Below are 13,605 nucleotides of genomic sequence, written 5' to 3'. Positions count from 1 at the left end.
ATGTTTTGAATGGAAACCTTATTGGAAAGTTTCAAACAGGTTATTGGAGGTGAGGTGGGTTCTGAGTTGTGAGGTGACAGTATGTTCCAGGATTTTTGACAGGAAGGGGAGATTGGAGATGGGGCGGAAGTTACTTGGATTGTCAGGGTTTAAGCCGGGTTTTTTGATGGTTGGTGTGATGGCAGCCAGTTTGAGGATTTTGGGGACGCAACCACAGCTGAGGGAGGCGTTAACCAGTAATGAGTCGGGACAAAACAGGGAGGCAGTCCATAAAGGGAAAGTTCCATTTTTTACAACCTGGACCTTATTTCTGGCATTAAATACTGTTGTTTACTCACCCAGATAAGTTTGGTGTCATTTGGAGTCCGTTCAGAAGATATTTAGATCCGCGAGAGTGGCGTACATCCATATTGTGGGAATGATCGGGGCACCGACAATGATGCTCTAAATAACACATTATCTGCTGCGAAACTTGTTCATTTCACCAATATGGTTTTATGAATCGCTAGAGTTGCTGGTTAAAAAGTTTAAAAGGTCCTTAAAATCATTTTTGTCAGTTTAGACTGTCTACGAGCGGTGTCATTGGAGCCAACATGAACAACCACTCGTCTTATGGAGGACGGAAGAGAGAACAGCAGCGCCGAGAGTTTTCAGAGTATGATGGGAACTGTGGACCCAGGGAAACAGTGTGTGGCAGCGTTGAAAAAGCGGACATTTCTGATTATTGAGTCTCCAACTATTAATGTGGATGGGGAGAAGAGTGGACGAGGAGGTGACGACTGCTGGTTCCCATTGCCTGGGAGAGGGGAATCTGAGTCAGCGCTGTGAGAAGGGGACGTGGAGTGAGGACAGACCAGGTTGATGGAGGGGACAGCAGCAGTTGGGCCAGGAGAGGGATTCCCCAACACTGGCTCCGAGCGGGGAGGAATGCCAGAGCTTTTGGGCATGGCCTCTTTCAGGAGCTTTTGATTGTGTGACTGAATGGAGGAAGCCGGCTTTGATGGCAGAGGAGAGTTGTCATTTTTAAGCAGCAGAAAATGATCCTCATCCAGGATGGGAAACATATTGGACAACCGGAGGGGCTGAAACGAAGGTGAGCTGTGTTGAGGCTTTCCATCTCGTCTACTTTTCCGGACATTAGTCCACGATTTCTCCCGACGGGATCTGGGAGTGGGAGTGAAGTTAACCAGAGCCTTGGGCTTCGCTCCTAACCGGGACCAGTGAGCTGTGGCCGTGATGGCTGCGCTGTTCGGGGACGGGAGGGGGACAGTTGAGTATAGTTCTCCCATGGATGTGGAGTTAGCAGCGGGACCCAAAGTGACGACCATTGAGTCCATGATCTGCTCCTCTACCCTCAGCTGGTACAGCATGGACATCCTTCCTTCCAGCTTGTTGATCCTCTGGCTCAGCTGGTGGCAGCTGTCACAACCAGGCAAGGTGAGTGGAGGCATGTCACAGTGGGGTGGGTGGAGGTTTTCTGGGGAGGAAGAAACACAACTGTGGCCAGTAATGGAGTCGAAACAGGTGAAGGGTTATAGTTGTGGTGGTAGCTGTAGGCCGGTGAGGTAAACAGTTACAGTAGCACAGGGTGAGACTTACTCACGAGGGCTCCACAGAGGGAGCCCACGGTGAAGAGTAGATTCGATTATAAGGCCGTACACACAGGTCAGAGTTGGTGAGCGAGACTTGCCAGTGCAGGCCCAAATACTGAGCCTGGTGCGTTGGATTGGCCTCCAGTAAGCTGTGTTGGTGGTCTTCCGTTAGCCCAGTGCTAACAGTGGTTACACTGTCTGCTGTTTCCCCGTGTGGAAAAAGTAAATGTTCCACGTTTTCTCAGATTCCAGCTGCTTAAAATGACACACAGTTCTGAACACCAGTTTCCATGGGTAAAGTCTAGTGTTTTGGAACCCATGCACTGCCCCACCTGCCTCCTTCAATTACTAATTGATTTACAATAGAAAAAATCAATAAAAATAGCAAAAGTTCAGACAAGAGGTGCAAAGATAGAGATTATTTAAAGTGATTTAAAATGTAGTCTTTAAATAAGATTGCAGTCATTACAGGGTGGACTAGGCAGTGTAAAATAGGAATGTTTTTAGCTTTGACTTAAAAGTGGTCAGAGTCTGGGCTTGACTAACATCATTTGGGAGGTTATTCCTGGTTTGTGATGCATTTGGGATGGTCAGTGCACCAGCCTTAGATAAGGTAACCAGTGTAAGGATTTTAGAAATGGAGTAATGTGGTTATTTCCTAGTTTTTGTCAGGACCCTAGCAGCTGAAGTTGCCTAATCTAATCTACTGAAAATAAAGGCGTGGGTGAGCCTTTCAAGGTCTTGCTTTGACCTTATTACTCTGACTCTAGCAATGTTTTTTAAATGGCAGTAGGCAGATGACATTACACATTTGATGTGGCTGTGAAAATTTAAATCTGAGTCCAGGATAACACCAAGGTTTCTTGCTTGACTCTTAGTAATAAGAGAGAGGAATTTGAGGTGAGAGCTGACACTCTCTTTCTTTCAGTGGTCCAAAGACAATTATGTCTGTCTTTGTTGAGTTTGAGAAAATTTTGACACATCCAATCATCTATTTGCTCAGTACAGTGAAACAGGCGTCTACAGGTCCATAATCACCTGATGAAAGTGATTTGTATATTTGTGTGTCATCTGCATAATTATGGCAGACTATTTTGTATGATTCGGCCTAATTGAAGCATAGGGGAATTAAACAAGAGGGCTCCCACAATGGATCCCTGTTGGACCCCACATGCCATGGCCATCTGCTCTGACTTGTAGTTACCGATCGAGACAAAGTACTTCCTGTCATGAAGATGTGACTTGAACCATTTAAGGACAGTTCCAGAAAGTTCGTCCCACTTTTCTAGTCTTTGTAACAAAACTGTATGGTCCACTGTGTCAAAAACAGCACTTACATCCAACAGCACTAAAACAGAGACTTTGCCTGAGTCAGTGTTCGGGCGAACATCATTTTTTACGTTAAGAGTACTGTCTCAGTGCTGTGATGGGGCCAAAAACCTGACTGAAAGCTATCAAAGCAATTGTTCAACTTCAGAAAGTTGCTAAATTGCTGGTAGACAACCTCCGATAACCTTACTTAAGAACGGTAAGTTTGAAATAGGCTAATAGTTGTTCAGTACAGTGGCATCAAGACTGCTCTTCTTTCGGAGAGGCTTGATGACTGTAGTTTTCAAAGCATTTGGAAAAGTGCCAGATTGGAGGGAGACATTAACTATCACAGTTAATTAGCACAGTTTTAAGGAAGCTAGTGGGTAAAACATCAAGTCGGCAAGTGGAAGAACTGAGACTGGAAACAATTTCTTCCAGTGTTTTGTCATTGACTGACCTAAATTCTGTCATACCTAACAAGTTACTTTGAGAAGACTACAATGATGGTACTTTATTCTTCAGCATCAAGGAGTTAATCACACATCTGATGTCTTGAACCTTGTTATTAAAAATGGTTGCAACCTCGTTACATTTGCTGGTGAAGACGAGTTCTGGCGATACTGGAACTTGAGGGTTAATTAACCTGTCTACAGTAGCAAATAATACATGTGCGTTCTATTGTTTTCTCAGAGAAAAATATTGCCTTGCCACTTCACAAGGTCTGATTATAAATGCATAATATTTCTATAGATTTCAAAGTGAATGTGGAGCATTGATTTACGCCATATTTGTTCTATTTTTCGGCACTTCCTTTTCTGGACCCTTACAGAATGCCTTTTGCTTATTACTAATGAATTTCACCTTAACACGGGCAATGGCATCAATGACATTTGCAGGAATTCAACAGATCATCAACATGATTTGAAATAATGGCAGATTCAAATGTGATAGTTTCCATGAAAAGTGTTTTGGTGCTCTCATTAAAGTACTTTTTTCAACATTTGCTGATCCATGGAGTTAATGACAGATCAAAAAATACACAGAAATCATTATTTCATCATTAATATCAAGCACAGTGACATCTGACATCTTAACACCTTCAGTAATGACAAGATTTAAATTGTGTCCTCTATTATGTGTCGGCTCTCTCACATGTTAAGAAAGATCAAATGTGTCAAGTATGGCAGAAAGTTCTGTGGCATTTTTCTCACAGACATTATCCATGTGTATATTGAAATCATCTGTTATGACCTTCAATAATGAACTTCATTTCCATTTTAAATGACATATTCAAAAGATGAGAACTCACCAAATGATAGCTTCTTACAAAGAAATCTATCTCTGAAAAAGGCACAGACACCACCTTCTTTTTTGTTCTGCTGTGCTTCAAACGTCAAAGTGTGAATAGGATTTCCCATTCCATTTGGCAAAATAAAAGTATTCAAATGAGATTTTAAAAGTATTCTCATCTATTGTTCTGTATGTTGCTCTGGTATCTAATATCATCACAATAAAAAGTCTCACTTCTGATTGGACAATAACAGAGTGTGTTCATTATGGTAATGAGATAGGGGTTGATAAAAACAGTGTACACAGTGGCATTGTAATGAAGAACACCCATCAATACTGCAAACTATCTTGAGCATTTAAAAGGTACGACAAACAAAATATTTTATTCTAGAGATTTATCATTGTAGTTTAACATTCATGAATATCAAAATATTTTAAAATAAACATACATCTTTCATGCATTAATGTTGTTGGTTCCTCATGGAAAATATTTATTCTTAATGGACATTCTTGCAGGAATAAAGAAACATGGCACCAGAAGTCAACCGCACTGATGTGAATGACATACATCCCTGTTATGAAATATATAATGTCTCCTTCATACTGACAAGCACTACTTCTACAATATGTGTTTTAATATATATTTTCCTTGGGTCATTATCTGTTGTCACAGTATGTGGAAACCTTCTGGTAATAATCTCTATCATTTACTTCAAACAGCTCCACACTCCTACAAACTCTCTCATCCTCTCTCTGGCTGTAGCTGACCTGCTTGTTGGTGTTGTAGTTTTTCCTCTCAGCATGGCCTTCTCTCTTAGTTCATGTTTACATTATGAACATTTATTTTGCAAAGTGAAAGATAGCTTTGATGTAACACTGAGCACAGCTTCCATTCTGAATTTATGTTGTATTTCCATAGACAGATATTATGCAGTGTGTCAGCCTCTGACATACAGAACTAAGATAAATGTTAAAGTTGTTGTGGTCATGATCCTGGTCAGCTGGAGTGTGTCTGTTTCAGTAGCCATTGGTTTTCTAATTCCAGGATTAAACCATGAAAAATGTGACAATAATTGTTTTTTTGATCTCCCACTTGCACAAATTTTGGGACCCATTTTCTCATTTTACCTCCCAGTGATCATAATGCTCTGTATCTACCTGAAGATTTTCCTTGTGGCACAGAGACAGGCACGCAGCATCAGGAACACAACATGTCAGAGCACAAAATGTGGAGCAACTGTAGGTAAAAATGAGAGAAAGGCCACCAAAACTCTTGCAACAGTTATGGGAGTTTTTCTGATGTGCTGGACTCCTTTCTTTCTCTGTTTTACTTTTCAGCTTTTGGATAATGTGTCAGTGCCACTTCCGCTGTTTGAAACTTTTATCTGGCTTGCACTGTCAAATTCAATGCTTAATCCATTTATTTATGCTTTCTTTTACAGCTGGTTCAGGTCAGCTTTCAGAATGATCATTTCTGGGAAAATATTTAAAGGTGATTTTGCAGATACAAAACTGCTTTGACATATTCTGTGGAGTGCTGAAATAGTCAACAAAGAAGTCAGTACAGAAAAAAAAATTGCACAACAATTAATGCAACCATGTAAAAGGCTTAAGCACACTATGTGAACATCTACATGTACAGTATATTCTGGGTGTGTCTTTTCCAACACTTGCTGGAACAATATGATGCTTTCATCAAGGGAAATATTTAACATGATATTGATCTTGTTTGAGTTTATAGATTGTTTTTAGTAAAAACAAAAATAGAAAAAATGCATCTGTAATATCAATGAGTGAGTTTTTACAAACATCTAAAACTAAGCACAAAAAGTAAGGAAATTTGTGTTTGGTAGATTATTTCTTTGTTGTAACAATGCTCCTTGGCAATAAATCTTATACCGTTGGAAAGCCTGTTTATTTGCCTTTTAAATGGCGCCACATTTGTAAGGAACATGCTTTTGTGGAATGAGCAGCAGAGCTGAGTATGTGGGTTGTGCCCATGAAAAAATTGTCAAATCTTCTCTGCCATTTTTCTGCTATTGACACTTGTTTTGAGCTTCTTGTACCTGTGAGCATGGGCCCTGCTACAGTGTCAGTTGGTGTCTGCTCCAGGAATCGGCATTCCACTTTTGACTGATCTGGATAGGGCCCATGCGATAGGGCAACTTTAAGTTGGTGTTCGGCACAACCAAGTTGCAGCATTATTTGGAGTGAGCCCTAGTACCATCTACAAACTGAAGACCAAGTTCCATATAAGGGGGAATGTCAGAGACAGGCTGCGAAGTGAGCACCCCAAGAAGACCGTTTCCTCATCCTGCCAGCACGTAGGCAGTCTCCTACAGATTTGCAGTCAAAGTTTGCAGGACGATATGGCCGATGGCTCTCTGCCTAGACAAGCTGGAACAGAGTGCACGCAGCCAATCTCCGGTCTCACAGGGCTGCCAGGAGGCCTGCCATGACTGCCCTTCACCGTCAGGCCCATTTGCACTGGTGTTGGCAACACGTGCACTGGAACCTGAACATGTGGAGGAAACGTTATGGTCAGTGATGAGTCCAGATTCTGCCTACGGCAGTTGCATCGTAGAGTCAAAGTGTGGAGAAGAGAGTAACATATTTTATTGGAGGCAGTGTGATGGTGTTGGGCGGCATCTCCCTCACTGGAAAAACGAGACTTGTCATCACTGGAGGCAGAGAGATATCGAGATGAAATTCCGCAACCAGTGGCAATCCCATATCTATCTATCCTCCAAGATGACAACACTCACCCCCACAGAGCAGGGTTTATGAAAGACTACCTCTAGAATTTGGGAGTGGAGAGGATGGAATGGCCTGCCAGCAGTCCTGACTTCAACGCCATTGAACACTTGTGGGATCAGCTTGGGTGTGCTGTTCATGCCAGAGTGACCAACACAACCATGTTGGCTGACTTATGACAAATGCTGGTTGAAGAATGGGATGTCGTCCCACAGCACAGTGTGACCAGGCTGGTGAAAATCATGAGTAGGAGGTGCCTGGCTGTTGTGGCTGTGTATGGTTCTTTCACACGCCTCTGAGGCTCCTGTTTGTTAAATGAATAAATTTTTAAATTGCCAATATGTCTTATTTCTTCAGACTTCAATCATCCAATCCATCAAACAACACCAAACAAGAGTCGACAGCAAAAGAAAGCTGTTTGGCAGAGAAGATTTGGCAAATTTTTCATGCGTGCAACCCACATACTCAGCTCTGCTGCTCACCCCACAAATGCATGTTCCCTACAAATGTGGCACCATTTAAAGGGAAATAAACAGGCTTTCAAACGGTGTAAGATTTATTGCCAAGAAGCACTGTTACAACAAAGAAATAATCTACCTAACACAAATTTCCTCACTTTTTGTGCATAGTTTGGAAAAAATTGCATGGTGAGGGCATTTCCCCCAGCAGAACTGACAATGATACATCTAAATCACAGGCCTCAAACCATCTGGTCATACTGAGAGTTGGACTCTGATTGTTGGCCCCTATCTGAGCCTCTTGGATGAGACTTTTTTTCTACTTAGAGACAACTAGAGACAACTACTTAGGTCTGCAATCTGGGGCCAAGTCATAAACACTGTTATGATGTGCCGCTGAAAATGGCATTTTTTTTTTTTTACAAAAGGTAGGAGACAATCATGATGAAAAAAATGGGTCATCATCTGTGCCTTAAGCCTAGTGGTAACAAATTAAGCCGTAGAGATAAACATACCTTCAACTGTTAAATATGTTTTAAAATCTATTTCTTAGTAAAAATTTTCAATTCCACCACTCCCCACCACAAGGTTTAGCCTCCTCATTACAAATGTGCATCTTTATTCATAATATTGCAGCTCTATCAGCTGGTGGAAAGTAACTTTGTACTCAAATGCTGCACATAAGTACAGTTTTGAGGAACCTGTACTTCACCTAAGTATTTCTGATGTGGAAAAATTATTATAAATATAACAACAGTATATGAATGTCATCACGAACATTAATAACTCTATGATGGTGTCAGATTCATACATGGTCATGGTTAAATGTTTTCAGAGACCTCAACGTCATTCACTGTCTGCATGCAGGCATGTGAGCATGCTCCAGGGTGTCTGAAGGTTAAGATGCTCTAAGATGAGGACCCTGTACAAGCTTCAATCCCAATGTTAAACAGATCTATATGATACATGAAATATGCTATTTAAGGCTAAATAATTATTCTGTTGTCAAGTTTTTAGCACATCTCTGTCCATGCACACGTGCTGTGCCAGAAGCTTCTCTTATCAGATTTGTGTTGTAATAAACTTTTCTTTAAGTAAGATTAACTGAGGCTCATCAAGTCTATTTTATTTTTTTATCAAAATGAAGATTGAAGAGAGTACAGAGGGTGAATGTGACCTGACCTGAGTTATGTTAGTGCCAAAATGTCATCATCGTGTATTATGGGGGCGCTGCTGCTGCCGCTTTGAGAGTGTGAAACACGCATTTTAACCTTTTCACACGCTTGCCTGCCACACCTGGTATTTCTCACGCATACAAATATTATTATGATAACGCCCACCGAGTTATATCGCAGCATATGAAGTGTAACATGTTACAAGACGCTGTGGGTACCGCAGAGCTCAACAAGCGCTTGCCACGCTCCAGCCAATAAAAATAAGACACAGCTACCCGTCAGCCAATCAAAACATGACATACAGCTACTTATCAGCCAATCAGAAAATCGCATTGCCATATCCGGGTGAGATACAGGTGATCAGACTGCAGCAAGAAGAGGGTGCACAAACAAGACAGGGGTGCCTTATCACATGTGTACAGTAAGTCATCTCATCTTTTGATTTTGTAGCCTACTGAATGAAAGCATTGTTGCACAACAATGAGAGCTTATCTCAGGGAATATCAACTTTTACCTAACAGTTTGACAAGACTGCATGTGAACTTTAGCCAACAGAATCCTTGTTAACAGAGTGCTGGTGGTTTAGTGAATAGAGCAGATGCCTTAAATATATATATATATATATATATATATATATGTGGCTTTTGCTTAACTGTCCTGTAAATTAAAGACAAAATGCCCCCCCCAAAATTAAAAAAGAATCCTTGCTTATTTCAGCAGCTATTCTAAACACATATAGATGGTTGATGACTTATTTGAAATTTGAATCGTTTATAAACTATCATACCCAAGGCCTGCCACATCGGTGCCCCCCGTCGCCACCCAGCAAAAATGTCACTCTGAACTGAGATCAAAACTTGAGAGCCCTGCTATTTCATTCATGTTTTTGTCAGTTTTTAAGTGACTGGAGGTGGATATTTGTGCAGGCGAAATGAAGATTATGCTTGGTATAATTTTGTGGCTGGCTATGTGCCTTCTTGGATTGCTGTTTGTCGATGGACGAAGTTTCTCTGGAGAAACTCTCTGAGTAACAAAATTAATGAACTGACAGCACAAGTCCAGTATGACAGTGATTTTAGACAAAGCAGTCTCATCTGCCCCACAGAGAGCTGGCTAAAAGAGGGGATGATGAATCCAAACCTGCCCGGTTATACATTGATAAGGGTGAACAGGGACAATACACTATCACGGAAATCAGATGATGGTGGCATGTGTCTTTTTGTTGACAGTTGATGGGCCACACAGTACACTGTTCGGGAGAAAGTCTGCACCCACGATTATGAAATCCTGGTGGTATCTTTTCAACCCTTTTACTTGCCCAGAGAACTTGGCCAGATCACCATCATATTACCCTATATACCTGGACCAGACCAGAGAAAGCTACAACAACGCGCTTGTAGCAGCTATTTGTTCTCAATTTAGTGATCAAAAATCAAAATATCAAAAAACTAAATTAAGACAAAATCAAATAAAACAGCCACTGAGGCACCTAGGGAATTAATTTATGCAGGAAAAAACAAAGTCCATTGTCCAGGCAAAAATGAAGTTTTTTTGGTTTATTTTTCCATTGGCAAATAAACAAACAAAGAACAATGGCCCTTGCCGCCTCTCTTGCCCTGGTAAAAAACCATAAACCCAACCTACCCAACCAAGCTACCCAATACCTTCAAAATAAAAGCATTAAGAAGTACTCAAATTAACTCAAACAATACTAAATATTATAAGCAAACTAAAGGTGTATTCTTCAGAACTAAACAACAAAAAATAACTAAATAATTAGTGATTAAATATTACAAGAATAACAAATAGCTCCAACAGCGCTATCCCGATCAGCTGATCAGCCCGTCTTCATTCTGGGGGACTTTAATTCCTGTGACTTGTCTAATCATCTGCCCACATTACAACAGTATGTAGATTGCCGGACCCGTCTGACGTGCACCCTGGATAGGTGCTATGGCAATTTACCTGATGCCTACAAATCCATCCGTCGGCCAGCCCTGATAAAGTCCGATCATAACGTCATACATCTGCTCCCACGTTACAGGGCAAAGCTGAAATGGGAGAAGCCAGTGACTAAGGATATACAGATATGGTCAGATTATTGTAAGGAGGAACTGAGAGACTGTCTGGAAGATACGGACTGGCAGATCTTTGACTCCTGTGATAACCCACATGATTTGATAGATACTATCACATCTTATGTAATGTTCAGTGAAAGTAACATTATCCGTACAGAAACAGTTAGAATATTTCCAAATAATAAGTTATGGATAACCAGTGACTTAAAGGACTGTATAAATCAGAAAAAAATGCTTTTGTTAATGGGAATACAGAACTTCTCAAAGAGAAGAGATGTGAATTAAGAGCTAAATTGAAAAAAGCAAAAATAGAGTGCAACGATAAAGTAGAGAAACACTTTTATTCTGGCAGTGCTAAAAGAGCATGGGAAGATCTAAATCAAATGCTGGGGAGGGAGGCAAAGCAGAAACATGCCCCTGTGACCCACCTTTCTCCATCCTGGGCTAATGAATTAAACTTATTTTATAGCCGATTTGATAAGACAAATTTCTGTACTGAGTGGGATGAAGTGTCTAATTCTATCCCACAATATGTTCCACTGACACTCGCACAACATGAAATTGCCTCAAGTCTGGCATGTATAAAACCATCCATCTATGGGTTAACACTAGGACCGCCAGGATTACAGGGCCCCTCCAAGCGCCGCAACGACCAGACCATCATATGTAACTTCATTGTTTATGCTGCCCGTGTGCTCAGAAGCACACAAAAAATGTATTTTTGAGTAATTTCCGAGAAGTTATGATAAAATTAAAAAAAAATATAAGAGACTATAGAATAGGACTGACAACCTCTCCAGTGTCTCATGTCAATTAATTAACACTATTTGTTGGCTTTTTATAATGCATTTTTTTTTTTCTGCTGCGCTGCTGCTGCGCCGTGTCTCCAGTTGAAAGTGGTGATTTGCTAAATACATTCTACAATAATAAATTACATTAACTTTTGGGCTATAATATTGTTGGCTATATTACGCATTTTAATAAAAAAAACTTAAGAATAATAGAAATAAACACCGAAATAATTAGTGGAAACTTTTTTTTATTGATACTCTTCCTCTCTGACATACTAACACACACACACACACACACACACACACACACACACACACACACACACACACACACACACACACACTCACATTGAACACCCTGGGCAAAAATTGTCAACCCTTGCAGTGCACTTCCCACACACAGGGCGCTTGCATCCCTGGCAGGACAGAAGGTGTCAAATATATCAAAATATATAATTTTCAGCAGCGTCTGACCGCTGCCGTGGTCAGAGGTATAAATGCTCAGAAGTCTAGTGTGTTTCATTTTTGTACCTTATAGGCTTCAGAAAACATACAAGACACATTTTTAGGAAAAGTCATAGGAAGAGAAGCTTGTAGGTTTTATCTAAACAGAATTATTTGCATTATAAAAACCCAAACGGTCTGTCAGACCGTCGTAGCGGTTCTTGTGTTAATGGTGGCATTATTCATTGAATCAGAGATTTTCTCTCAGACCGCCCACAAAGAGTCCTTGTAAATGGTATTGTCTCAGATGAGATCGTATTGAACACAGGAGCACCACAGAATACAATTTTTTCACCCTCTCTTTTCTCTGTGTACACAAATGAGTTTAATATTGAATAATAATGAGTTTAATATTACGTTAATAGTACGCAGATGATATGGCATTGGTTGCTCTCCTGCAGGAGGGCGATACAGAAAGAGAGAATTTGTATTTTAACTATGTGCTGAGCTTTCAAAATTAGTGTTCAACCAGCTCCTTAGAAATAAATGTCTCAAAGACCAAGGAGCTAATCTTACAAAATAACAAAAATATAATGAAGCCAATAATCATCACTGGACAAATGGTCGAGATGGTTGATGATTTTGAATATACATTGACAGCAGTCTTACATTTCAAATGAATACAGATCACATTTTTAAAAAATGTTCACAATGCCTCCTCTTGCTATGCAAGCTCAATAATTTTGGAGTGAGTCAGACTATTTTAGAAATAGTATGAGCCTGTTGGAAAGTATCTTATCATTCAATATGATTATGTGGTATGGAAATCTGAACATTAAATGGAGAAACAAACTGCGAGCTGATCCAAGCAGGAGGAGAGTGTGTCATTGGAGTAGTTTACCAGGTCAGCGGGGTCATCTGACGGCGGGGGAGGTGAGGCAGACAGACAATGGGTGAGTGAGGCTGAGAGAGCTGAGGGAGAGAGGGATTTAAGATTTCTGAAAGTTATGGTCCGGTTGTGTTTTGTGGTGGGGATAGGGATGTCTACGTCCATAGTGATTGCCAGGTGGTCAGAGATGTGTAGATCGTGGCCAGGTAACTGTTGAATGTTGAGATTAGTGGAGCAGACCAAGTCCAGAATGTGACCACGGTTGTGTGTTGAGAAGTTAATGTGTTGGGTGAAGTTGAGACATTGTAGCAGTTCCAGAAATTCTGTGGCAGGTTTATTGTCTGTACTGTCAATGTGTAGATTGAAGTCATCCAGGAGGAGAACAGATGATGAGATGGCAGATAACTGGGTCAAAAAGTCAGCAAGATCAAAGAGGAAATAGGGATGTGGCTTGGGGGGGCGATAAATGATGGCTGTGACCAGAGGACAGGGACCAGAGAGTTTGAAGGTGAGGTGTTCAAATGAGGGGGCAGAAGGGATGGAGATGGTGGTTGTTTTGATATCGTTTTCTGCAGAAGACAGGAATGCCATCTGCTGTAGGGGTGGTTTGGTTTAATGAGAAGTAGTCCAGAGGTTTTTGCCAGGTTTCAGTGAGACAGAGAAAGTCCAGGTTATTGTCCGTTATGAATTCATTGAGACTGAGACTTTTGTTTTTGAGGGTGCGGGTGCTGAATATAGCCAATTTGTGTTTAACTGTGAGGACCTGGGAAGTGGATGGAGATTGACCAGATCAATATGTCTTGTGCTGGGTGGAGGGGGGTGC

At 40.9% G+C, this 13,605-nt stretch overlaps 1 protein-coding gene across 1 annotated transcript; it reads left to right on the top strand.

Moving 5' to 3' along the window:
- The first annotated feature begins 4,721 nt into the window (after positions 1–4,721).
- LOC125896813 (trace amine-associated receptor 1-like) lies at positions 4,722–5,714 on the top strand. The gene has a single exon (XM_049589686.1). The coding sequence runs from the start codon at positions 4,722–4,724 to the stop codon at positions 5,712–5,714; it is 993 nt and encodes a 330-aa protein (XP_049445643.1).
- The last annotated feature ends 7,891 nt before the right edge of the window (positions 5,715–13,605 follow it).

The sequence above is a fragment of the Epinephelus fuscoguttatus genome, linkage group LG11, assembly GCF_011397635.1.
Source record: "Epinephelus fuscoguttatus linkage group LG11, E.fuscoguttatus.final_Chr_v1".
Lineage (NCBI taxonomy): Eukaryota > Metazoa > Chordata > Actinopteri > Perciformes > Serranidae > Epinephelus > Epinephelus fuscoguttatus.
This window is presented reverse-complemented; position numbering and strand designations above follow the sequence as displayed.